Below are 27,868 nucleotides of genomic sequence, written 5' to 3'. Positions count from 1 at the left end.
CCAGAATTAGCTATGCCCCCTCCTCCCCCCACAGCTGCCCTAGTGCAATGGTGTCCCCCACACACACACACATGCCAGCCCCACCAGCGCCACCCTTCCACCTATGGAAGCTCCCAGGAGCCATTACCTCATCGTCTCCCTTGTAGGGGGTAGAGCCTTTGCCCCCTGCGATGCTGATGCCCAGACCCCCCGTCTGCCGCACAATGCTCAGAGTCAGCTGGAAGCAAAATGGGACAGCATTATGGAGGTTGGGAGGAAGGACACATGTAAGCGCAGAGACTGTGGAGCTCGTGGAGGTGCACTGGCTACAGAGTGTGCACCAACCAGGACAGAAGGAAGCACCCACAAGGGAGCAAAACTCCCACTTACTCCCCACCACCCCATTCACATTGGCCCAAATGGGCAACTCTCACTGGGGGTACCAAGACAGCCATATCTTCATTAGAGTGGTTTTCCCTTGCATCTCACCAGATCCCTGAAACATATTCCCTCCCCCCCATAGACATAAGAACATAAGAACATAAGAAGAGCCTGCTGGATCAGGCCAGTGGCCCATCTAGTCCAGCATCCTGTTCTCACAGTGGCCAACCAGGTGCCTGACACTCCAAAACATCCCCCCATTGCCTGAACATGAGAAATCTGCTGGGGCGAGACGTTCTCTCTTCCTCCCTCCAGAGCAGGACAGGGCAGAGGCTTTCCCTCTGAGGCCTCCCACTGCCCAGTCCTGGCCTGAGGAGGGCTGCGCTAGCTCTGCCAGGCCTGGCTGGCTTTCATCTGGGCAAGGGCACGAGGGGTACTTGCTGGATCAAGGCCCTTGGAGAGCCAGCATGGCAGGATGAGGGAGGGAAGGCGGACAGGGGCAGTGTGGGAGATTCCCCCCCCCCCGGCAACAACCCTGCTAGAAAAGTGTGGGACACCTCTTTCAACCCAAGGGCCACATTCTTCTCTTCCGGCACCTCCTGGAGGCCACATGCCACTGATGGGTGGGCTGGAGGCGGAACAATGAATGTGAATGTTACCTTTGTTCAGACACTTGCACACGCATGCACTCCCTGCCTCCCTCTCTCTAGGCAAGGAAGTAGGATTTATTAGGGTTGGAGGCCACATTCCAGCTAGGCAGAAATAATCAAGAGGGGTGCAAAGCACAGAAGGGTCTGTAAGGGGTGTGGCCGGGGAGAGACTCAACAGCCAGGCAGAGGGGAGACCTGAAGGGCCACATCTTGCCCCACGCATGAGGGGAGCATAAGGCGTAAGAAGAGCTGGCTCCTCCGTCAGGCCAGCAGGGCTCCATCTAGTCCGGCATCCTGTTCTCACAGGGGCCACTCAGCTGTCCCAATGGGATGCCCACAAGTGGACCTGAGCACAAGAGCACCCTCCCCTCCTGCCGCTTCCATCAGCCAGCACGCTGCATGTGACTATGAGGACAGTAGCCATGGATAGCCTTTCCCTCCTCCATCCTCTTTTAGAGCCATCCAAATTGGTAACCATCACTGCCTCCTCTTGTAGGAGCGAATCGCATCTGTAACTCTGAACTGTGTAGAGAAGGCCCTTCCTGCTTTTCTTCCCCATCGCCTCTGAGCCCCATTGCCCAGCAGAGACATGAGGGCAGCCAAGAGGTGCCCTCGTTACACGGAGCTAGAGCAGGAGTAAAGACGTCCAGAGCAAAGGTATGACTTCAGCAGCCAAAAGGCATGCAGGAAAGAAGCTGCTGAGCCCTGGTGCACTCTGTCAGGGGTCCTGGAGGCGTGGGGCCAGGCCCCACGGCAAGAAGGAGATTTGAGCTGTGGCACATGGCGCTGCCCCACACACCCCAGGCACCACACACTCCAAACTCTTCCCCCTCCTCCTCCTCCATCAGGAGCTGGTCCACTCCGATGCTATATTGGTCTGCCCTGGTGAAGAGCAGCTCCCAAGGGGGTACGGGGTGGGCAACATCTCTGCTTGGTGGCTGAGAACAACCTGACTAAAAAAACCGAGTCGCAGGCAGGCAGGCGGGCGGGCGGAGTGCCAGTCTGATATCACCACCCAGGCCTGGGAGCTTTAACTCACCTATCCCTGGGCAACAATGACTTCTGTGCATTCTGTGGCCACAAAACACCACAAGGAGTGTGGGCTTAACACTCTGCCTGCACTGGGCTTGGCCAGTCAGTTACGTCATGTATAGATTTTTGTTTTTAACTTCTTTACATATTTGTTTTAATCTTTCACTTTTTTATTTTAATGTTTATGAACTGTAAGTCACTTTGAGCGCACACGTGGAAAGAAAAGCAACGAACTAATTTAACAAACAAACAAACCAGTTACACCCAGGCTGGTAGGAAAGAACCCTTCCTGGCCTCAGGACTGGCCACGCCACCCGCTATGAGCCGGGCAAGCCACCTGCCATCACCAAGCCCAGGCATGGCTGTGGCCACTTGTCAGCTTGGCCCTTCTGATGCGTTTGCAGGGCCTCCTCTCGGAAGCAGCCAGGATTGTGTGGGGAGGGGGAGGCCAAAGCATCCAAACTAGCAGGACCAAGCCTGGCCTTCCCCTGCGGGGTGGGGGCTCGGACCCTGGCCTTGAAGAACAAAAGAATGCAAATGCCTGCTGTTATCCTTCTTCCACCCAGGGATGCTTCAGGGTCTCTTGTGGGGCTCAGAGCACAGGAGGAGAGAAAGGAAACCTCCCCCCCCACCCAGCACCCAGGGTAGAGTGTGCCTGCTGATACCCTGGCTGAAGCCAGTCCTGGCAGGACAAGACGTGACCTACAACCACACTGTGTGGATTCTCCTTGGAGCAGGAATCTCAGGCCGTGAGGAGGACCTGCCACACAAAACAGCAGCTGAGCAGATTCTGGGCAATGGGAAAGGCTGGCCTAGGCCCCAGTTGGGGCTTTCCCCGCACTTGGGAGCCTGACATACCTGGGCAGAACAGGCCTTGGCAAAAAGGAGGGAGCTCGCTCGCACCGGGCCAAATCTGCCCCCCCAAAGAGCAAGCAGTTGTTCTAAGTTGGTGCTTCAGATGCAGCACCGCAAAACCCTCATCACCGTAACAGCGGCCGTCTGGCCTCCAAGGAACTCCAACCCCACTTCAGATTCTCTCCTCCTCTTCCTCCCTGACAGGCAAAGGCTCAAGCTCCCCTCCTCTCCGCCCCAGCACCATCTCCCAGCTCAGGCACAGGCAAGGGAGGGGAAAAGCTGCCGCCACCGCCACCACCACAGTGCAGACGGGCAGCCCCTGCAAAGAGAAGGGGGGGGAAGAGACGGTTCCCAGCAGGCAGTACAGACCTCTTCCTCCTCAATGCGAGCAGGCTCAATCAGCAGATTATTGGCTTGATCAAACGACACCCCCTGTTAGGACAGGAACCAGCAGAGAGGCATGCGGATTAGTGGAGGAGAAGGACCAGAGGGGCCGCCACCAGGGACAGAGAGGCAGGCAGGCAGACAGGCCCCGCCCTGGGCACCAAGCCCCACACCAGAGAGAGAGAGAGAGGGGGGGGAGGGCAAGAGAGGGGCGGGGGCACACCACTGAGGTGGGACAGACACAGACCAACTCCTCCTCCTCCTCCTCCTCTTCCTCCTCCTCCCACCTGCCCCCAGCCTCTGCCCCAGTACTCGGGGCCATGATTGCCCTTCCTCATATCCTGAGCCTCAGCGGGCGCTCTCTGCTCCTTTCCACGCTTCCAAGACCACGGGATGGCACCCAGGCCAGCCACTCTTCTGCTGCCCCAGACTGATCCCCAGAGCATCACATGCCAGTGCAAGGCAACTGGGTGCAGGCAGGCAGCCACTGCAGCCGTGTCATTTCTGTGCTCAATGCCATTATCACTGGTGTCATGATCAGCTGAAGCATTCCTTACAGGGCAACACCATGAGGCGCCAGGCTCCTTTGCAGGACAGTGCAAACAGAAAAGAGGAGACCCTTCAAAAAACCTTGGAAACAGAAGCAAGAGGCCGGGGAGGAGGCTCCTGAGGGCGCTGCCTTTCTCCTACAGTGTTCCATGGATGGAAGAACTAAACTTGGGGGGGAGGGGGAAGAGGGGGGGACTCCTCCTCCCTGAGGCTGCTGCAGCGAACCCCTTGGGCAGGTCAACTCCAGGAACAGGCAGCACAATCCCTCCCCCCTCCCATCCTCCTCCTCCAAGGACCCGGCTTTGGCAGGGGAGGGTGAGGGGAGAGGGAGAGAGCGAGTCTGCCTCACATATGCAGCAGCAGCAGCAGCAGCAGGGAGGTCACCTGGCTCTCTCAAGAGAGACCCTGCCAGGAGAAGCAAAAGCACTGCACACCCAGGGGGCTGCTTTGCTTTAGCACACTGGCAGCCCTTCCTCTCCACTGCCCCCTGCCCCTGCCTGGCCAAGCACAGAAAGAAGCAGGCCAGCACACTTTAGAGAGAGACCCACTGGACAGCCTGGGAGGAGCAGTGCGCAGAAAGGAGCTGGGCCTCTGACAGGGAAGGCCTGCCTCCTCCTCTCCCCCGCCCCCCTGAACACCCACAAGAGCTGCCACGGTGACGGGAGAGCAAGGCAGCCAGGCACGCAGCACGGACTCCCACCAGCCCAGCCCCCTACCTTGACAGAGGGTGGCACAGCCGGAGCCCCGTTCTTGGCCTCTTCTTCGTCCCACCTTTCCTGGTCTGGCTCCTCCTCCTCCGCTGCCGCCATCGCCACCTCCTCCTGGGGGGCCCCCTCAGCACTCAGCCCCTGCAAAAGGGCGACCACCGCCTCCGGCCGGGGCAACTGAGCAATCCTGAAGTGCTTCTTGTAGTGGGGGGTGTCCTTGCGGATCAGCCGCTGCTTCCCCGCTGGGAATGGACGCTCCTCCTCCTCTTCCTCCTCCTCACTGCGGACTAGCGTATCTTCAGCAAAGTGCACCGTGGGCTGCAGAGAAAACGCCCCATGGGGGGCAGGGAAATGCTCAGCGCATGCAGGCCAAGCAGCCTGCTGTGCAGGTATCCTGCTCTCCCCCCAATTTCCAAAGACCCCCAGTCCCCCCAGCCCCAGGCTGTAAATGGAAGTCCTTGTGAAGATTTGGCTTCTCTCTCTCTCTCACTCACTCTCACACACACACATAGCCCCCAAAGTACCACCGGACAGGAAAATGACAGAGAAGCCGTTCATGTGAGTATCTGAGGTGAAGCCAGGAGCCACCTTGCTTGCTGAGGAGAGCAGGACTGGCACAGGTGCCCACAAGCAGAGACAGCTTGCAAGCTAAAAGTTCCATGCTCCCCACTATTGAACGCCTACAAGAAGACATTCTTCTTAAGTTTGGAAGTCTGCAAAATAGACCACACTTTAAAGAAGAGAGAGGGAGCAAGAGAAAGCAAGGTACTCAGAGAGAAGCAGTCTAGCCCCCTCTCTGTGTTGTTAAGCTTCAGAGAAGCACCCCGAGATTCCCACTGAGCTCTGCTTGCTTCAAGGGCCGCGGAAGTAGTCACAGCCTCCCTTGCGTGCCAACCAGAGGAAGACCATCATTTCTGCCATTAAACAAACCAAAGGAAGAGAGACGCCAACCACAAAACACAGTGATTAGCTGTCTTGGGGGGGGGGGCACCTAGTCCAGCATCTGTGGTCAACCAGACGTTCCAAAGGGAAGTCCCCTGAGTGCAACAACACTGACTGCCAGTTACTGGGAGCCATGAGGCACGCTACCATCAACAGTGGAGGGAGAACACAGACAGCTTTGAAAGAGGAAGATTAGACAAGAATAAGGCTATCAATGATAATTTGGTGGCCATCATTAACGCAAACATCTTGTGATTACTAACTATGCACTGTGTAAAGAAATCCTTTTTGTCTGTCTTGAGTCTCCCGACATTCGCCATCATTGGATGCTCCCATTGGGTTCACGTATTATGAATATTATCTTGAGTACTGCGTCCAGTTCTGGACACGGCACTTTAAGAAGGATGCAGACAAACTGGAACAGGTTCAGAGGAGGGCAATGAGGATGAATCCCGTCAAACTAATCCTATCTCATTTTTTTATCAGGTAACCTCCCTGGTAGACTGTGGGAATGCTGTGGACATAATATATCTTGACTTCAGCAAAATCTTTGACAAAGTGTCCCATGATATTCTAATTAGCAAGCCAGCTAAATGTGGGCTGGATAGAAGAACTATCAGGTGGATCCACAGTTGCCTCCACAATCATACTCAAAGAGTACTTATCAATGGTTCCTTCTCAAACTGGGCGGACGTAACGAGTGGGGTACCACAGGGCTTGGTCCTAGGCCCAGTGCTCTTCAACATTTTTCTTAACAACTTGGATGAGGAGGTACACAGCATGCTTATCAAATCTGCAGATGATACAAAATTAGGGGGCACAGCTAATACCGTGGAAGACAGAAACAAAATTCAAAAGGACCTTGATAGGTTGGAGCATTGGGCTGAAAGCAACAGAATGAAATTCAACAGGGATAAATGCAAAGTTCTACACTTAGGAAAAGGAAGCCAAATGCACAGTTATAAGATGGGGGATACTTGGCTCAGCAATACGACATGTGAGAAGGATCTTGGAATTGTCGTTAATCACAAGCTGAATATGAGCCAACAGTGTGATGTGGCTGCAAAAAAAGGCAAATGCTATATTAGGCTGCATTAACAGAAGTATAGTTTCCAAATCGTGTGAAGTATTAGTTCCCCTCTATTCAGCACTGGTTAGGCCTCATCTTGAATACTGCGTCCAGTTCTGGTCTCCGCATTTCAAGAAGGATGCAGACAAACTGGAACGGGTTCAGAGGAGGGCAACAAAGACGACCAGGGGACTGGAAACAAAGTCCTATGAGGGGAGACTGAAAAATTGGGCATGTTTCGCCTGGAGAAGAGAAGACTGAGGGGAGATATGATAGCACTCTTCAAGTAAATGAAAGGTTGTCACACACAGGAGGGCCGGGTTCTCTTCTCAGTCGTCCCAGAGTGCAGGACACAGAATAATAGGCTCAAGTTGCAGGGAGCCAGATTTTGACTGGACATCAGGAAAAACTTCCCAAATGTTAGAGCCATACAACAATGGAACCAACTACCTAGAGAGGTAATGGGCTCTCCGACACTGGAGGCATTCAAGAGGCAGCTGGACAGCCACCTGTCAGGAATGCTTTGATTTGGATTCCTGCACTGAGCAGGGGGTTGGACTTGATGGCCTTATAGGCCCCTTCCAACTGTACTATTCTATGATTCTATGATCAGGGGACTGGAAACAAAGCCCTCTGAGAAGAGGCTGAAAGAACTGGGCATGTTTAGCCTTGAGAAGAGAAGACAGAGGGGAGATATAATAGCACTCTTCAAGTACTTGAAGGGCTGCCACACAGAGCAGGGCCATGATTTCTTCTCGATCGTCCCAGAGTGCAGGACATGGAATAACGGGCTCAAGTTGCAGGAAACCTGATTTCGACTGAACACCAGGAAAAACTTCCTAACTGTTAGAGCGGTACAACAATGGAACCAATGACCTGGGGAGGTGGTGGGCTCTCCCACACTGGAGGCATTCAAGAGGCAGCTGGACAGGCACCTCTCGCGTGTGCTTTAAGTTGGATTCCTGCACTGAGGAAGGGGTTGGACTCGATGGCCTAATAGGCCCCTTCCAACTCTACTATTCTATGATTCTATATGAGAGGAAGAAAAAAAATGCATAATTTTATACATCCCCACCACCACTTACATGCCTTTTTTTCTAAACTAAAAATCTGAAAGCATGGTGTTCCTATCATAGAATTATATAAAGGCTACAATAATTTGTACCAGCTGTGAAAAAAGGAAAATTCCATGTTAGGATCATGAGAAAAGGGTCTGAAAATAAAACTGCCAATATCATAATGCCATTATACAATCTATGTTGCAGCTACATTTGGAGTACTTTGGACAGTTCTGGTTGCTTCACTTTAGAAAGGATATCTTACACTTGGAGAAGATTCAGAAAAGGGCAACCTAAATTATTTATTTATTTCTATCCCACCCTTCCTCCCAGAAGGAGCCCTGGGTGGGGGAAAAGAACACTAAAAGCACTTTAAAAACATATGAAAATAAAACAACTTAAAACATCTTTAAAAAAACAACTTTAAAGACATCTTAGGAAGTAATTCCAACACAGATGCAGACTGGGATAAGGTCTCTACTTAAAAGGCTTGTTGAAAGAGGAAGGTCTTCAATAGGTGCCAAAAAGTTAACAGAGATGGCACCTATCTCATATTTAAGGGGAGGGAATTCCAAAGGGTAGGTGCCAGTACACTAAAGGTACACTTCTTATGTTGTGCAGAACAGACCAGAACAGATAAGATGGTATCTGCAGGAGGCCCTCACCTGCAGAGCGCAGTGATCGACTGGGTCTATAAGGGGTAATTTTTCAGATATCCAGGTCCAGAGCTGCATAGGGCTTTGCACACCAAAACTAGAACCTTGAACTTGAACCTAAATGATCAAGGGGATAGAGCAACTCCCCAATCAGGAAATATTACATTTTGGGGGTTTTAGTTTAGAGAAAGGGTAAGAGGAGACATGATGGATGTGTATAAAATTGTACTTACTGTAGAGAAAAGAGATAAATTATTTTGTCCTCTCTCATACCAACAGAGCTCTTAACTACCAAAAAACGGACAAAAAGCAGAAATTTTACGTACTGCGAATTACTATTTGCAGAATGGAGTGGAGGCCGCTCTGTTGACAGGGATGCTCCTCCCTCTGAGAGTGACAGGCAGGGTCATTTCCAATCTTCTGCCTCTTCTCCAGTGGGAGCAGCCATCCCTCTCACCAGAACTACTGGCACAGTGAGATGATTCCTTGACCCCCACCACAACACACATACACAACACCCCAAACACACGGGAAAAACAAACCAAGAACCAAAAAAGCATGAGTAACCACGTCTAACCAGAAATTTTAGAATGTGAGGTGAAAGCTGCTCTTAAAATACTTGGAAGAAACAAATTACTAGGAACAGATGGGATACCAATAGACAGAGCTTGGAAGTAACTCATTATTTCTACTTGTAATTCACTACTTTTTTGAGTAACGAATGGGTAACTTCATTACATTTTGCTAGTAATAGAACGAGGAGTAACATCATTACTTTTGAGCTGCAACTTTAACATTTCCAGTGACGTTACCGGGGGGGGGGGGGGGAGCAGGGGAAGTCTTTGGCTCCTGTGATTTGTGTATAAAAACCATGTACTTCCAACTGGGCTTCTGTGCGACGAGAGATGACGTGGAGAGCGAAACGGGATTGAGAAAATAATTGTTTAAAAATGGAGTGAGGGAGAAAAGAGCTGGCGAGCAAGGAGGCATTAGTAAAACGGGCACGAAGAACTGGCTGCAGAGGTGAGAGACAACAATGTGCGTGTGTTTGGTGTGCAAAGCTCCCTCTCTTACCAACGGAGACAGCAGAGCAGAGCCAAGAGCAGAGCCAAAAGCAGGGCTTCAGGGTGGCAGGCAGAAGTTGCAGCAGGGTCCTAAAGAGCTGCTGCTTTGTTTCCTGCCCTTCCTTTTCCTAACAAGCAGAATGCATCTTTGTCTTGTAAGGAAGATATTCCCTGGAAGCTCTTTTGTGTAAATCCTTCTCCCCATGGCAAATGCAAAGAGTTCCAAACAGGCACTTGTTAAAAATGACAGTATAGCTGACTTACAGTACAATATATACCAGTCTACTCAGAAGTAAGTCTCTTTATGTTTAATGCAGCTTAGTCCCAGGTAAATCAAATTGGGTATAGCATTTCACTAATTAGGCAACATGAGGACTGGTTGAAGTTGTACCAATTTGCGGGGGGGGGGGGGGGAGAAAGAATATGACCCTTTATAGTACAAAGATGCATCAATCTGGTTAAGGCAAGTAAAATGTGATGCATGTAAAACAAGAACTAACCTGCAATCCAGTACCTGTCTACTCAGAAGTAAGTCCCACTGAGTTAGCAAACTGGTCAAATGCGGACTAGATGGAAATACTGTCAGGTGGATTCACAACTGGTTGGAAAACCGTACTCAAAGAGTGGTCGTCGGTGGCTCTGCTTCGGACTGGAAGGAGGTTTCGAGTGGAGTGCCACAGGGTTCTGTCCTGGGGCCGATACTCTTCAACATTTTTATCAATGACTTAGATGACGGGGTGGAGGGAAGCCTTATGAAGTTTGCAGATGATACGAAACTGGGAGGGATAGTGAACACAATGGAAGACAGGAATAAAATCCAAAGGGACCTGGTGTCATGGCCCCGTCAGACGAGGATGACTCGGGAGTAACAGCAGCAGACCCAGAAGCAGCAAACCCAGAAGGAGAAATGGAGGAAACTCCTGAGAACCCAGCTCCTTCTCCCCCTCAGCTGCAGAGCACCCCAGACACAGCTGAAGCCCTTCAGCCAGACGCAGGCAGTGAACAGGATACTCCCCCCTCACCTGCAGAACGTAGACAGCAGAAGGTCAGGCAGAAGAGGGGCAGGCCTGCCCACTTAAGGCCAAAACGCTGAGGGCTCACACCTGCTGACAAACCTGCTCCTTAAAAGTCAAACCTTGGCTTCAGCTTGTTGCTGACTACAATGTCAGGCGTGACCACTGTGTGTCTTCCTATCCCCTGAACCTTGACTTGGACTGATCTCTCGGCAAACTAGACCCGGACCTTCACTGACGTCTCTTCTGGATTTCTGGCTTGGCACGTAAGCTTTGAACGGCCTCTGCCCTTATCTTGCTTCCTCCTTGCTAGCCTGGCAGATTTATAGCCAAGCTGCCGGCTGAGGACTTACGGCCTGGCAATTACCAAGGAATCTCCAGCCCTGCCTGCACCCTCAGTGAAGAGCTGACACCTGGATAGACTAGGAAATTGGGCTAAAATTAATAAAATGAAATTCAATAAAGACAAATACAAGATTCTGCATTTAGGCCACAAAAACAAAATGCACGGGTACAGGATGGGAAATACCCGGCTTAGCAGTAGTGCGTGTGAGAAGGACCTTGGAATTGTAGTGGATCACAAGTTGAACATGACCCAGCAGTGTGATGCTGCGGCAAAAAAGGCAAACGCAGTTTTGGGATGCATAAACAGAGCTATAGTTTCCAGGTCGAGGGAAGTAATAGTCCCACTATATTCTGCATTAGTCAGGCCTCATCTGGAATACTGCGTTCAGTTCTGGGCGCCTCATTTTAAGAAAGATATAGACAAGTTGGAGCGGGTTCAGAAGAGGGCGACAAGGATGATAGCCGGTATGGAGAACAAGTCTTACGAGGAAAGGTTGAAGGAACTTGGCATGTTCAGTCTGGTGAAGAGAAGGCTGAGGGGTGACATGATTGCACTCGTCAAGTACCTGAAGGGCTGTCACATAGAGGAGGGTACAGATTTGTTCTCTGCTGCCCCAGAGGGTAGGACTAGGTCTAATGGTTTTAAGTTGCAGGAGCGTAGATTCAGATTGGACATTAGAAGGAACTTCTTGACAGTAAGGGCAGTTCGGCAATGGAACCGACTGCCTAGGGAGGTGGTGGGATCCCCTTCGCTGGATGTCTTCAAGCAGAGGCTGGACAGCTATCTGCGGGAGATGCTCTAGCTGTGGATTTCCTGCTGTGAGCAGGGGGTTGGACTCGATGGCCTACAAGGCCCCTTCCAACTCTATGATTCTATGATTCTAAAGCTTACTTCTGAGTAGACATGTATTGGATTGCAGCCTTAGTTTCCTTTTTCTCCCATTTTAATTCTGCCTTCTGTATCTTCACAACAGCCCTGTGAGGTAGGTTAGGCTGAGAGTAAGGGACTGCCCAAGGCAATAAATAATCAAAAACAATGATGACTAAAAATTTAAAATGTGAAAATGCTCATACTCAGAGTATTTTTGTTGCTCTTTGTCAATGCTTTGTGTGTGGGTTTTTATGTTTACTGTCTCACAACTTCTTTTTGCCTGAGAATGTCGTATTTCTTACTGTTACAGATGTTCTTTTTTAAAAAAAAATTGGCCAAATTCTGTGGTGTTTATTTTTTAACTTGAGTTCTTTGCATGGTTCAGGGGTTGCATTGCAGGAGATCAGGCTCTTATGGACAGCTGTGGGGCAGGTAGAAATTAAATGGAGTAAGCCTTTTTTGTATGGAAATGCAATTATGGGGAAAGCTTCACCTGTTAACATTCTATCTGTCAGACATCTTATTACTTGTGTGTGCCCCTCTCCCCAGATTTATTTTTGATTTGTGAATGCCATGACCATTGCCATTCCCTCACCCCGTTTATCTTTGCAACAACCCTGTGAGGTAGCTTAGGCTGAGACAATATATGTACATAAGCAGCAGTTGGTAGTTGTAGTTGGTACAGCATTAATAAATTATAGCTCCTGAAATGCTGAAATGTATTCTGGTGGAGTCCAGTCCTATATATGTCTACTCCAAATTAAGCCCCATTGAGTTAAATGGATAAGTATATAGGATTGAAGATTAATTTTTACCTCTGAATGGAACGCACTGTCAGACATAGAATTTAAGAGACATACTTTTCTGGATGTGTTTGAAACAGATGGGTAGGTGGGTCTTCAACACAGTGCCCTCCAGATGTTGTTGGACTACAACTCCCATCAGTCTCAGATAACATAATGATGCTGAAGTTGGTTCCTAGTTCCCAGTTCCAAGTTCACAGCTACAGTAACTCCAAGCCAAAGTTAACATGTCTCTAAACCCCAAAATATATGTTGGAGTACCCCATATCATATATCGCGGTGATCTGGGGAGTCTCCCCATCAAGAATAACAAATGTATTCAATCAAAATTATCAAGCTTCTGAAATGCTCATAAATGCATAATGATGTGATAAAATCATAAAAAATAAGTAACTGGATGTGCCCACCCCATAGTCTGTTCCGGGCCAGGACAACTCATACACCCCAGGGAAGGGGAGGGTGTCTTCTACAAGATGCCAGTGCCTCCTGCCTGGCCCAGAGCTTTTGCTGGGTGCAGGGCAGGGATAAGGGCATATATGTACAACCCAAAGTGACAAAAATATGCAGAAAACAATAAGAAACTGGGGGTGCCCACCCAAAAATCTGCACTGTGCCAGGCAGTACTATAGTGGCAAATTCAGAAGTGCAAGGTCCCTTCATGATAGTATCAGCCACAGCCAGACCCCCCTATCCCCTTATTTTGTTCCTGGGTTGAGAATGAGGTCCTTGTTAATGCCTACTCCCTAGGAGACGATCAGTATGAAAGGGGAGAGTATTAGCTACTGAAAAGAGCCTTCTCAGTGGGTGACTCACCTCCTTTCACTCTGATTGGCTCCAATCAGCAGGAAAGGACAAGGAAGCATAGTAGAAGACTCTTCTCAGTGGCTAACACACTCCCCTTTCATGCCGATCAGCTCATATGATGCTGGAGACATAGGGACCCTGCTCCCAAAACAGTAAGGGGCAACTTACTAGACAACTACACCCCTGCTGCCAGGACAAATCATACATCCCAGGAAGGGGGAGGGTGGCCTCTACAAGATGCCAGTACTTCCCACCTGGCCTATAGTTTCTGCTGGGTGCAGGGCACCCATAAGGTCATCTGTGCAAAACTAAAATAATGAAAAGTAGAGAAAAATATGTAATTTGGGGTGACCACTCCAAAATCTGCTGTGGGCCATGAAACATCATTCACCTGAACAAAGGAGTGTCCTCAACGAGATGCTGCTGCATCCTGCCTGGAATGGATTTTCTTGTGGACACATGAAACAGATATGTGCATCTATGCACAACAAGCAATGTAGAACGTATGTAAGGAACTGCAGGTTCCCACCCTGAAACATGCTTTGGGCACTACAAGTCATACATCCATGCATGCAGGAGAGGATTCCTACCCAGTTCAGAGCTTCTTTTGTATGTATGTTACAGACAAGGGCATATATGTATTAGAAAAATAGTGAATATGTAGAGGAAGGAAAATCAGAAACGGGAATGCCCATCCTAAAAGATGATTTGGGGCACCACATATCATATTTCCATGCATCTGGGAGAGTTTCTATGAGATGCCATCCATGCATGCTTTAGAGTGTCATCTATAAAATTACATCTTCAAGGAATCAGTGTTTGTTGACCCTGCTGCGAGTCCTTCTGTCACCAACATCAGTGGCTTTTAAAAATAATAATAACTGAGCTATAACAAAGTAAGTAACAGGGAAGCCCAATACAAAAAAATTAAAAATCCACATAGATCTTAAGCACTGGCCGTAAGCACTGGCATAGCATAGAAGACACCCTGTCATTTTCTGGGGTGTCTGATTTATCTTGGCCCAGAGAAGATTTTGTGGTGAACACCCCCAGATATTTATTCTGTGTTGCTTTTTGTCTCTTTTGGTTGTGCATAGATGCTCTTATACACGCCCTGAATCGAACAGAAACTCTGGGCTAGGTGGGAAGCATTGGCATCTTGTAGAAGATATCCTCCCTTTCCTTGGGTGTATGATTTGTTCTGGCCCAGAGCAGATTGTGGGCTGGGCACCCTCAGTTTCTTGTTTTTTTCTGCATCTTTTTGTCAATTTTGCACCCAGCAAACGTTGTGGGCCAGGCGGGACGTACTGGCATCTCGTAGAGGACACCCTCCTCTTTCCTGGGGTGTATGATTTGTCCTGGCCCAGAGCAGATTTTGTCTGATGTGCTCTTTGAGCATCCTGTTCTTTTGAAACATAACAGAAATCATAGAATCACAGAATCATAGAGTTGGAAGGGGCCTTGTAGGCCATCGAGTCCAACCCCCTGCTCACAGCAGGAGATCCACAGCTAGAGCATCTCCCGCAGATAGCTGTCCAGCCTCTGCTTGAAGACATCCAGCAAAGGGGATCCCACCACCTCCCTAGGCAGTCGGTTCCATTGCCGAACTGCCCTTACTGTCAAGAAGTTCCTTCTAATGTCCAATCTGAATCTACGCTCCTGCAACTTAAAACCATTAGACCTAGTCCTAACCTCTGGGGCAGCAGAGAACAAATCTGTACCCTCCTCTATGTGACAGCCCTTCAGGTACTTAAAGAGTGCAATCATGTCACCCCTCAGCCTTCTCTTCACCAGACTGAACATGCCAAGTTCCTTCAACCTTTCCTCATAAGACTTGTTCTCCATACCGGCTATCATCCTTGTCGCCCTCTTCTGAACCCGCTCCAACTTGTCTATATCTTTCTTAAAATGAGGCGCCCAGAACTGAACGCAGTATTCCAGATGAGGCCTGACTAATGCAGAATATAGTGGGACTATTACTTCCCTCGACCTGGAAACTATAGCTCTGTTTATGCAGCCCAAAACCGCGTTTGCCTTTTTTGCCGCAGCATCACACTGCTGGGTCATGTTCAACTTGCGATCCACTACAATTCCAAGGTCCTTCTCACATGCACTACTGCTAAGCCGGGTATTTCCCATCCTGTACCCATGCATTTTGTTTTTGTGGCTTAAATGCAGAATCTTGCATTTGTCTTTATTGAATTTCATTTTATTAATTTTAGCCCAATTTTCTAGTCTATCCAGGTCCCTTTGGATTTTATTCCTGTCTTCCATTGTGTTAGCTATCCCTTCCAGTTTCGTATCATCCGCAAACTTCATAAGGCCTCCCTCCACCCTGTCATCTAAGTCATTGATAAAAATGTTGAAGAGTATCGGCCCCAGGACAGAACCCTGTGGCACTCCACTTGAAACCTCCTTCCAGTCCGAAGCAGAGCCACCGATGACCACTCTTTACATTTACAAATTTATTGTAAGAGCAGCATTTCAAGTGTAAAATTTGATTTCAAGTGAATTATATGTGTGTTGGGGTATCACGATTGCTGGAGGTGGGGTGGGAGGATGTGAGATACTGTTAATCTTAGATAAAAAAAATTATTCTACTACCCTTTGTGTGTGTTGTTTTTAATGTTGTTTTAGGCTACTTAGATGTGCAGCAGCCAAGGCCAGCACCTTGTAGGCAATCTTTTTAAAAGTAACTAATATGTAATTGTAGTGATTACTTCTGAGTAAAAGAAAAGTTATAAGTTACTTTCAGAGCAATTGTAATTGTGACGGTAACTACTACTTTTTTGGGCCATGTAACTATAACTGTAATTTATTACTTTTAAAAAGTAATCTTCCAAGCTCTGCCAATAGAGTTGCTACAAGCTACATGAGATTGAATCTGGCTAAATTTTGAGAAAAATTTGTCAACAAATATGGAAAATAAAACAATGGCCCACAGACTGGAAGCGTTCAATATACATCCCAATTCCAAAGAAAGGGGATCCCAGGGAATGCAGTGATTATCGAACTATTGCTTTAATATCCCATGCAGGTAAAGTAATGCTCAAGAGTCTACAACAAAGGCTCTTACCATATATGGAGCGAGAAATGCCAGACATCCAAGCTGGATTTAGAAAGGGAAGAGGTGCCAGAGATCATATCGCAAACATACGTTGGATAATGGATTGGAGCAAGGAATTTCAGAAGGAAATCACCCTGTGCTTTATAGATTACAGCAAAGCCTTTGACTGTGTAGATCATGAAAAACTATGGAATGCTTTAAAAGAAATGGGGGTGCCACAGCATCTGATTGTCCTGATGCGCAACCTATACTCTGGAAAAGAGGCTACTGTCAGGACAGAATATGGGGAAACCAATACAGTCGTTAACCAAAATGGAGACAATAGTCAAGAAATCAGAAGAAGGCTAGGACTGGGGAGGGCAGCTGTGAGAGAACTAGAAAAGGTCCTCAAATGCAAAGATGAATCACTGAACACTAAAGTCAGGATCATTCAGACCACTGTCATTCAGACAAGATCTGAACAGGGTGGTTTACGACAGATGCTACTGGAGGTCGCTCATTCAAAGGGTTGCCATAAGTCATAATTGATTTGAAGGCACATAACAACAGAAACAAAAACCACCACCAGAAATCAGAAGCAGTCCGGCCACAATCCACTTCAACTCAGTGACAACTATATGACATAGCACCAACCAAGAAGTGAGAGGTGGGCTGAGTGCCCTCTACTCCAGTCTGCAAATTACAATTCACGTTAAGTAAACTTTTAGCTTCTGCCAGACTGGAGTGGAGGACGCTCTGTTGACAGGGATGTAAAAGAGCAGCCCCATCCTAGGGTAGACTTCCTCTGTGACATGCCTGAGAACAACCTTTTGCAAAACCATCCTTCTGAAAGCAGCATCAGAAGAAGAAAACGCATCTAGACAGTCCTCCCAGAAGAATCTCAGGGTGGGAAATAAAAACACAAAAAACACTCTAAAACATATTAAAACAAAACACCTTTCTAAAAAAACAGCTTTAAATATATTAAAAAGTAATTCCGACACAGATGCAGACTGGGATAAGGTCTCTACTTAAAAGTCTTGTTGAAAGAGGAAAGTCTTCAATAGGTGTCAAAAAGGTAACAGAGATGGCCCCTGTCTAATATTTAAGGGGAGGGAATTACAAAGAGTAGGTGCCACCACACTAAAGGTCTGCTTCCTGCCTTGTATGGAACGGACCTCCTGATAGGAGGCCCTCATCTGCAAAGAACTGCACTGGCTGCCCATTTGCTACCGGGCCAAGTTCAAGGCTCTAGTTCTGGTGTACAAAGCCCTGTACAGTTTGGACCAGGATACCTGAAAGACCGTCTTATCTTTTATATACCCAGTCGATCACTGCGCTCTGGTTGATTGAGTATATAAGGGGTAAGATGATCTTTCAGATATGTATGTATATATGTATGTATTTTATTATTTAATTTATATCCTGCCCTTCCAGCAGGAGCCCAGGGCTGCATCCAAACGCAGAACCTTGTACCTGGCCCAGCAGCTAAACTGGCCAGGGGGTAACATGTTAGCGATACCCTGCCCCAGTGAGCAATTGTGCAGCTGCTTTTTGCACCAGCTGCAGCTTCTGGAACAACCTCAAGGGCAGCCCCACATATAGCGCATTACAGTAATCCAGCCTGGAAGTTACCAGTGCATGGTGGTCAGGCTATCCCAGTCCAAAAATGACTGCAGCTGTCTTATGAGCCAAAGCTGGTGAAAGACACTCCTACCCACTGAGGTCACCTGGGCCTCTAGCGACAAAATGGATCCAGGTGCACCCCCAGACTACAAATCTGCTTTGTCAGAGGGAGTACGACCCCATCCAAAGCAGGCAACTGACCAATTATCTGAACTCAGGAACCACCAACCCACAGCGCCTCCATCTTGCTAGGATTCAGACTCAGTTTATTGACCCTCATCCAGCCCACCACCCAGTCCAGCCACTGGTCCAGGGCTTGCACGGCCTCTCCCAATTCAGATGTTACGGAGAATCAGAGCTGGGTATCATCAGCATATTGCTGGCACTTTGCCCCAAATCTCCTGATGACTGCTCCCAAGGGCTTCATATAGATGTCAAACAGCACTGGGGGGGAAAAGGGCACCCTGTGCCACCTACAGCACAACTGCCAGGGGGCCAAAAGACAACCACCCAACACTATTCCCTGAACATGACCCTGGAAATAAGATTGGAACCACTGCGAAGCAGCACCGCCAATGCCCCTCTCACCAAGTTGGCTCAGAAGGGTACCATGGTGAATGGTACCAAAAGCCGCTGCAGAGTGATCAAGCTCCTCATCAGACAGAGGCCACCCACTGCCTCCTTGTCCTTATGAGGAAGCCCCCAGGGCAGGGTCTTGCTCTGCTCCCCCCCCCGAAGAAGCAACCTGTACCTGCCTGGTCCTGCCTGGGTCTCAGGTCGTCTTCTTTGCGGGGGGAGAAACATGTATGAGAAGAGGAACAGCTTCTTGAGACACCCCCCACCCCCAGAAACAGAACTGCAGGACCTCCTCCGCTTGTCAGACTTGGAACTGCATTTTTATTATTTTTTTGTGCTTTTTACGGGAGGAGGAACACTTGGAGCGCAGTGTGGCAGTAAGGCAGGAGGTGTGCAGGGGTACAAACATGAAAAAAAAGGGAAACCCCAATGGATGGAAGTCCCACTTGCTGATCATCAGAAACCTGAAGCTGTGGCAGACTTTGGGCAGACACTGATGACCTAAAAGGTACTGATGCGCTGTGCCTCGAACCGGAGGCTAGAAACTCATTTGAATCGCACATCTCCCCCCTTGAGCAGCGAAGCTCGAGGATTCAATTGCCCCAAGTAAAACTGAAGTGCAAAATCACAGTGGGCAGGAAAAGGGGGCCCAAACAACATGGATGAAAATGCCCTCACACAACCCCTATGGGACACAGAGGCAACAGAAAGCAGGCAGCCACTGGAAATGAAGAACACTCCCCCTCCACCAGCCTGGGGACAAGGCAGCCAATAAACCCTAAAAGGAGTAGTCGCGGCACCAAGCAGCAAGGCAGGCATAAGCCACTTGACAGGACGCAGCCTGTAACAGCCAGCAACACCCAACTACCCCCTGCACGTCCCTTCACTGCCCCCCTCAAAAACATGAGGGACAGGAGTTGAACTGGAAGGGATGGCAACTATGACAGAGGTGCCCTGACAGGGCCTCACTCTGCTCACTCCACCCCACTCCTGGCCTCAGCAAAAGGGCGTGCTATGGGCAGAACGGGGCTTGCAAGCATGGAAGAGCCCCATCCTCTCCAGCCCTGGCCACCAACACCATGGCCAGCAAGCACCTGGCTCCCTCCCCTTGGGCGGCTCTCCAGCCCCTCCCAGCCAACAGAGCCTCATTTTTCCCACGGTCCTCAGAGGTGGCAGACATCGCAGCCACTGCTGCTTTCCAGAGTTAGCTCCGGTCAGGCCTAGGCCCAAAACATAACCACAGGAGCAGCCGCGTCCTGGCAAGCCTCCACAGTGGCCCATCCAGAGGTGCCTCCTGAGCCAAGCCAACCTCCTTCCAAATCTCCTCCCAGGACTCCCTGTACCTCATTGTATTCCACCTCCAGCGCATCATCTTCTGGGCCAGCTGTTCCTTCCTCCACATTTGCCGCTGCCTCCTGCCACGGGGGCTGCTGCTGCTGTCGCCGCCCCTTCTCCTCCACTTCCTCCCCCTCAGGCCCATCAGCATCTGCTGCCTCTTCTGGCCTCGATGTTTCCCATCCAGCCTGCCTCACTGCTGCTGCCGCTGCCGCTTCCTGGCAGCTGGCCGAGATGGTGCTGCTGGAGACGGGGGAGTCCTCACTGCGACTGGATGTGGCGCTCAGCCTCTTCTCCTGCACAGGGTGCAGAACATGTCAAGAGTACAGGAGGTAACACTGACTGGCCCCACTTGCACGCGCCTGACACCAGTGAGCCTCCACAGGATGGGCTTCGTTCCCCGAGGGCCACAGAAGACTCAGGCAGCTCTGAAGCTCCCTGTACACCTCAGGGAAGAGGCCCCATGGGACGGGGAGGGCCCCTGCTGCTCCCCCCCCCAACCCCACTATCTCTAGAAAGCACATTCCGTGGTTTTAAACAGACCTTTGCTTGGCTAGATGTGTCTGGAGCACATCGTCACACCACTGGCTCCACAAGAGCCAAACTCACTCTCTGGGGCAACTTCCGCAGGGGTCACAGAGATTGAACCGGTCTCTGGAAACTTTAAGATGGCCGGGATGTTACAGGGATCCCCCCTCCCCCATGTTGCAGTATTTTATAGCACCCCTAGCAGGATTTCTGCAGGGGACCAAAATCCACTCACCTCTGAATTGAAAGAATCCCGCTGAGGACCCAATTTGGCAGCACACGCCTCACTGCGCCGCACTTCAATCACCTTCTTCATAGACTTCAGCTCACTTGGGTGGGGAGTTGCCCTCCGCTGCAGGCCCTATAAGCAGGGGGGAGTGGTAGAGATGGGGAACAGCTCCTTCACCATCTTACCAGGCCCCTACCAACAGCAGGGCAGCAGCAGCTGCAGCAGGGGGGCAAAGGCAGGGCACGCCACGTTTCACTGGAGGCGCCCTCACCCAAGGAGAGCAACCAGGGTGGCGACCAGGAGCCCACTCTCAGCCAGCCAGCCTTCCAAGCTTCCTGCAGCGGAGAGCAGCCCTATGGCGACCTCTCTTCTCCATCCCCCATAATGACAGGGAAGTCGATGGGTTGAAGCCAGCTCCCCCACACCCATAGCCATGACCTCGCTCGTGCCCTTACCCTAACCCCATTGCCACAGCAAGCAGCCCAGCACCAGGCTTGGGGAGGAACAGCAGACAACTGCTGGGACACCTCCAACACTTCAAACTGGGAAAGTTGCCTCCAGCTCCCCCCAACCACACCACACCACCTCCCCTTTCTCTCCGTTACCCTCTTCTCAGCCCCAGGTTCCTCCTCATCTTCATCATCCATCTTGGGGTCATCCACAAACTGGATCACACTGACCCGGTTGAGGTTGGTGTCCATCCAGCTGTCGTCCACGCTGTTCTGCAGATTCTCTGCGGAGGGAGAACACAGCAGAAGAGCCTGAGGGGTGCAGCAGGAGGGGCCCTCTGGACATCCCAAAAGCCCTCCCTACATGGCTCGAAGCATGGCAGAACCAGGAGGGGCCTCAAAGGCTGTCCAGTTCAGTGCCTTGCTGGTGGAGAAAAAGAGGCAGGCAGGCAGTACTTTGCAGAAGTATCACACCTTTACCTAGGCTGGGTGACGGCTGCTGGGGCAGGAGGTAGCAGGTGAGCACTTTCTCCCCCGTCTTCTCATCATCCTCTGTCTGGAACTTCAACATTGGTTGAGACTGGTTCTCGGCCAGCCAGAGTGCCTTCAGGTTGAGATTGGTGAGAGCAAAGGGCAGGTGGTGTAACCTACAGCAGACAGCAAGGATGAGCCATGGCATTTAAATATTTCACTTAACACACAAATGGATGCTGAACTTCAGGAATATTTTGAAAATAATTAGGGGGCTACCTTCTCTCAGGCAACCAAATGAGCACGTAAGGCCTACATGCGAGGTAGGATTGTAGCATATGCTGCTTCTAATGACTTATAAGGTTGCAGGAGGAAAATCTGGAGAAAGTGGTGAAGACTCCTTTGAGACACTTTGCAGCATCCCCTTTCTTTGGATCACTATTGCAGTCTGAAGCTAAATATGAACTGAATAATCTCTATTCTGTGAAAGATCAATTTGCAATGGCATGAATATATCAGAGTCTCTGGGAGAGTGGAGAGACCATATAAAAATCTGGCTTATCGCTTTAAAAAAAAGTCAGAATTTTATTACACTAATTAATGGTGAAAATGGTAAGGTATATACAACCCCAAAGAAATAAATGTCAAGTTTCAAAAATATTATTATAAATTATACAGGAAGGTTAAGGATCCTATAGGCTGTGAATTTGAAAACTTTCTCTTGATTCTCCCACAGTTAGATTTGCAGCAGAAGGAAATTCTTACAAAGCCATTACAAGCAGAAGAAATTAAGAATGTCCTCCTTAATATGAAGGCTGAAAAAACACCTGGATCAGATTATTTTTCATAGAATGATATACGACATATTTAGATGCATTGGCCCCTAAGGTTCTTAGGGTTTATCAAGAAGCGTCTCTGACCTACGTTATTCCTGAGCCTGGTAAAGATAAGAAGAGCAGTCTGCTAGATAAGGCCAGTGGCCCATCCTGTTCTCACAGTGGCCAACTCTACGATCATACCATGTTAACAACAGACCAATTTCTTTAATCAATGTAGATGTGAAAATACTAACAGAGGTTTAGCCAAAAGAGTCCGGGCAGTGATAGCAACCACAGCACATCCAGATCAAGTGTTTTTTATTCGGCATAAGCAAGGAGCAGATAATTTAAGATTGGTAACTAATTTGCTTGCCTTGAATAGTGAAGGAATGGGTCAAGCTGCAATTGTTTCTCTTGATGCCAAAAAAGCATTTAATAAGATTTACTGGCAATATATTTTTGCTACAATTGTGGAGGCAGAGCATAGCCATCCCGGCAGGTAACTATTGATAGTCTTATCCTTCACGTATTTGACTCATCCTCTTCTAAAGCTATCCAAGTCAGTGGCCATCACTGCCTGCTGTGGGAGCACAACCCATTGTCTATACTGGTATTCATTGCTGGAAACAGCAGGAGGAAGACTGCTCTTGCATTCATGTCCTGCTTGCACACTTCCCATAATGGGTGAATGGTTGGGCAGGGTAAGAAGAGGGCACTGGACTAGATGGACCACTGGCCTGATCCAGCAGGCTCTTCTAAACATGCGAGACATGAAAAAGTCTGTTGTCTGTCCTGAATCTTCCAACATTCAGCTTCACTGGATGATCCTGCTGGTTTCTAATATTTTGAGAGGGAGGAAACCTTTCCCAATCCACTTTTTCCACACCATGCATAATCTTATGCACCTTGATCATGTCCACCCCCCCAAACAGCCCCGCCCCTCGCTCAGGAAGGAAGCCTGAGATAATCCTAAAGAGTTAAGCCCCAGCTGATAGTTGAGCCATCAGCCTCAATCAACACATCATTGGCTGGCAGCAGTAGCTGGGAGGGACCAGCCACACATATAAATTCAGAGCACCCTAGCGAAGGAGCCTGCTCCACGAGCTAGAGGGAGCCCCAGCTGATGAAGCATCAAGGCGAGTCATCAAGGCGAGTTAAGCAGCAGAGCGAGGAGGCCAGGGCCCCCCACTCTGCCCGTCTGTCCCCTGACCTCAACTAAACCGCAGTCTCCAACCCATTGATGTAATAAACCTTAAACAAAACTATGCAGGTAAGAACCCAGCAGGGGTGTGGGGGCTTTCCAGTGTTTTGCACTGCCTGCAGCACGTACGACTATCTGCCTGTTGGACAGCAGTCGTGGGTATGCTCTCGGTGCAATGAGCTCCTGGCTCTCCGGGAACGACTTCATTTCCTTGAGGCCAAGGTGGCTGACCTGGAAAAGCTGAGAGAGGCAGAGAGGTGTGTGGAGGAGGCCTTCAGGGACGTTATAGCTGTGTCCCACTCCAAGGATGATAGCTCTCCTGCTATCATGGAGAACGATGGTCTCAGGGAAGGAGAGCATCCAGCCGAGGAAGAGGGAAACGATCCCTTAGAAGGGACCCATTCCTTGGGGGATGAGCAGCTATCCTCTCGTGCCGAGGATATATCTCCAGGGGGTGGAGGGATCCTTGTAGTGGGTGATTCGATCATTAGGAACATAGACAGTGGGGTGTGTGATGGGCGTGCAGACCGCAAGGTGTTTTGCCTGCCTGGTGCAAAGGTTGCGGATATCGCCCGTCCTTTAGATAGTTTGGTAGACAGTGCTGGGGAGGAGTCAGTGGTCGTGGTGCATGTTGGCACCAACGACATGGGGAAATGCAGCCATGAGGTCCTGGAAGCAAAATTTAGGTTGCTAGGTAGGATGCTGAAAGCCAGGACCTCCAAGGTGGCTTTCTCTGAAATGCTACCAGTTCCACGCACAGGACCAGCCAGACAGGCCCAGCTTCGCAGTCTCAATGCGTGGATGAGACGATGGTGTCAGGTGGAAGGGTTCGGATTTGTTAGGCACTGGGGAACATTTTGGGACAAGACGGGCCTGTACAAAAGGGACGGGCTCCACTTGAACCAGAATGGAACCAGACTGCTGGCACTTAAAATTAAAAAGGTGGCAGAGCAGCTTTTAAACTGACTGAGGGGGGAAACCCGACAGGAGCTGAGGAAGGTCCGGTTCGGAATAAACCTCCCCCCTGGGATAAAGACCGAAGAAATGATGAAATTTTAAAAGGGGTAGGCCTAGAAGTAGGCATTGTGAGAGCAGGGGCACAGGATATCAGTTCAGAAGGGCAAAATTACCACAGGCCAAACCACAAGTGCCAAAGACACTTGAAGAGAGACACTGCTTACAAGTGCCTGTACGCTAATGCTAGGAGCCTCCGAACCAAGATGGGAGAACTGGAGTGCTTGGTCTTAGAGAAGAGCATTGATATAGTGAGCATAACGGAGACCTGGTGGAATGGAGAAAACCAGTGGGATACGGTTATCCCTGGATATAAACTATATCGGAAGGACAGGGAAGGACGTATTGGTGGCGGAGTCGCTCTATACATGAAAGAAGGCATTGAATCCAGCAAGTTTGATACCCCAAAAGAGGCGGACTCCTCCACAGAATCGTTGTGGGTGGTGATACCATGCCCCAGGAGGGATTTAATAATGGGAATGATCTATCGTCCCCCTGATCAAAATGCTCAGGGAGACCTGGAGATGAAATATGAAATTGAGGAAGCATCCAAACTAGGAAATGTGGTAGTAACGGGTGACTTCAACTACCCAGACATAGACTGGCTGCATATGTGTTCCAGTCATGACAAAGAAGCAAAATTTCTAGATATTCTAAATGACTATTCCCTAGACCAGTTGGTCATGGAACCGACCAGAGGGACGGCAACCCTGGACTTAATCCTCAGTGGGGACCAGGACCTGGTGCAAGATGTAAGTGTTGTTAAACCGATTGGGAGCAGTGACCATAGTGCTATTAAATTAAACATACATGTAACTGGCCAATTGCCAAGAAAATCCAACACGGTCACATTTGACTTCAAAAGAGGAAACTTCACAAAAATGAGGGGATTGGTAAAAAGAAAGCTGAAAAACAAAGTCCAGAGGGTTACATCACTCGAAAATGCTTGGAAGTTGTTTAAAAACACTATATTAGAAGCGCAACTGGAGTGCATACCGCAGATCAGAAAAGGTACCACCAGGGCCAAGAAGATGCCAGCATGGTTAATGAGCAGAGTCAAGGAAGCTCTTAGAGGCAAAAAGTCTTCCTTCAGAAAATGGAAGTCTTGTCCGAATGAAGAAAATAAAAAAGAACACCAACTCTGGCAAAAGAAATGCAAGAAGACAATAAGGGATGCTAAAAAAGAATTTGAGGAGCACATTGCTAAGAACATAAAAACCAACAACAAAAAATTCTATAAATACATTCAAAGCAGGAGACCATCTAGGGAGGCGATTGGACCCTTGGATGATAAGGGAGTCACAGGCGTACTAAAGAACGATAAGGAGATTGCAGAGAAGCTAAATGAATTCTTTGCATCTGTCTTCACAGTGGAAGATATAGGGCAGATCCCTGAACCTGAACTAACATTTGCAGGAAGGGATTCTGAGGAACTGAGACAAATAGTGGTAACGAGAGAGGAAGTTCTAGGCTTAATGGACAATATAAAAACTGACAAATCACCAGGCCCGGATGGCATCCACCCGAGAGTTCTCAAAGAACTCAAATGTGAAATTGCTGATCTTCTAACTAAAATATGTAACTTGTCCCTCGGGTCCTCCTCCGTGCCTGAGGACTGGAAAGTGGCAAATGTAATGCCAATATTCAAAAAGGGATCCAGAGGGGATCCCGGAAATTACAGGCCAGTTAGCTTAACTTCTGTCCCTGGAAAACTGGTAGAAAGTTAGATTAACTAAGCACATAGAAGAATAAGCCTTGCTGAAGCAGAGCCAGCATGGCTTCTGCAAGGGAAAGTCCTGTCTCAGTAACCTATTAGAATTCTTTGAGAGTGTCAACAAGCATATAGATAGAGGTGATCCAGTGGACATAGTGTACTTAGACTTTCAAAAAGCGTTTGACCAGGTACCTCACCAAAGACTTCTGAGGAAGCTTAGCAGTCATGGAATAAGAGGAGAGGTCCTCTTGTGGATAAGGAATTGGTTAAGAAGCAGAAATATCCAGAGGTTGGAGCATCAAAAATATGACAGAGGAAAGGTAAGAGAGGCGGCAGAGATTTCATCCAGCCGGGCTCTTAGGTTAAGTAACTGCACAGTTGGCCACTGCAGCTGAGGCATCTTCCTGTGCCCAAGCAGGGCAGAGCAAGCTGTCACTGCCTTCCTATTCAAATAACCTCCAGCCTTAATTATAAGATAACGAGCTGACTTTTACAAATCTATTGGCAAAATAGAACCAGTGTGCAGCAGCTATGCAAAAGGAAAATTCCATGCTAGGGATCATTAGGAAAGGGATTTAAAATAAAATAAGAACATAAGAAGAGCCTGCTGGATCAGGCCAGTGGCCCATCTAGTCCAGCATCCTGTTCTCACAGTGGCCAACCAGGTGCCTGGGGGAAGCCCGCAAGCAGGACCCGAGTGCAAGAACACTCTCCCCTCCTGAGGCTTCCGGCAACTGGTTTTCAGAAGCATGCTGCCTCTGACTAGGGTGGCACAGCACAGCCATCACGGCTAGTAGCCATTGATAGCCCTGTCTTCCATGAATTTGTCTAATCTTCTTTTAAAGCCATCCAAGCTGGTGGCCATTACTGCATCTTGTGGGACCAAATTCCATAGTTTAACTATGCGCTGAGTAAAGAAGTACTTCCTTTTGTCTGTCCTGAATCTTCCAACATTCAGCTTCTTTGAATGTCCACGAGTTCTAGTATTATGAGAGAGGGAGAAGAACTTTTCTCTATCCACTTTCTCAATGCCATGCATAATTTTATACACTTCTATCATGTCTCCTCTGACCTGCCTTTTCTCTAAACTAAAAAGCCCCAAATGCTGCAACCTTTCCTCGTAAGGGAGTCGCTCCATCCCCTTGATCATTCTGGTTGCCCTCTTCTGAACCTTTTATCATATCCTTTTTGAGATGAGGCGACCAGAACTGTACACAGTATTCCAAATGCAGCCGCCCCATAGATTTATACAACGGCATTATGATATCGGCTGTTTTATTTTCAATACCTTTCCTAATTATCGCTAGCATGGAATTTGCCTTTTTCACAGCTGCCGCACACTGGGTCGACATTTTCATCGTGCTGTCCACTACAACCCCGAGGTCTCTCTCCTCGTTGGTCACCGCCAGCTCAGACCCCATGAGCATATATGTGAAATTAAGATTTTTTGCTCCAATATGCATAATTTTACACTTGTTTATATTGAATTGCATTTGCCATTTTTCCACCCATTCACAGTTTGGAGAGGTCTTTTTGGAGCTCTTCGCAATCCCTTTTTGTTTTAACAACCCTGAACAATTTAGTGTCGTCAGCAAACTTGGCCACTTCACTGCTCACTCCTAATTCTAGGTCATTAATGAACAAGTTGAAAAGTACAGGTCCCAATACCGATCCTTGACGGACTCCACTTTCTACAGCC

General features: G+C 48.9%; 1 protein-coding gene across 18 annotated transcripts in view; it reads right to left on the bottom strand.

The window, feature by feature from the left end:
* Positions 1-27,868, bottom strand: part of SCRIB (scribble planar cell polarity protein) — a 120,565-nt gene that overhangs the window by 69,172 nt on the left and 23,525 nt on the right. For 17 of the 18 annotated variants that reach the window (XR_009760247.1, XM_061607270.1, XM_061607275.1 and 14 more), the window contains exons 11-17: positions 21,432-21,598; positions 21,108-21,235; positions 20,509-20,634; positions 19,754-20,041; positions 4,547-4,855; positions 3,267-3,329; positions 128-217 (exon numbers count right to left, since the gene is read on the bottom strand). Coding sequence is in view for 17 of the 18 variants with exons in the window: in XM_061607270.1 (XP_061463254.1) it covers positions 128-217; positions 3,267-3,329; positions 4,547-4,855; positions 19,754-20,041; positions 20,509-20,634; positions 21,108-21,235; positions 21,432-21,598 (1,171 nt within the window). In the remaining variant the exon portion in view is untranslated. The remainder of the gene's footprint in view (positions 1-127; positions 218-3,266; positions 3,330-4,546; positions 4,856-19,753; positions 20,042-20,508; positions 20,635-21,107; positions 21,236-21,431; positions 21,599-27,868) is intronic. The other variant, XM_061607273.1, reaches the window with a different exon arrangement.

The sequence above is a fragment of the Rhineura floridana genome, chromosome 1 (genome assembly GCF_030035675.1).
Source record: "Rhineura floridana isolate rRhiFlo1 chromosome 1, rRhiFlo1.hap2, whole genome shotgun sequence".
NCBI lineage: Eukaryota > Metazoa > Chordata > Lepidosauria > Squamata > Rhineuridae > Rhineura > Rhineura floridana.
Note: the sequence above shows the minus strand (reverse complement) of the source record. Positions and strands in the feature narration are given on the sequence as shown.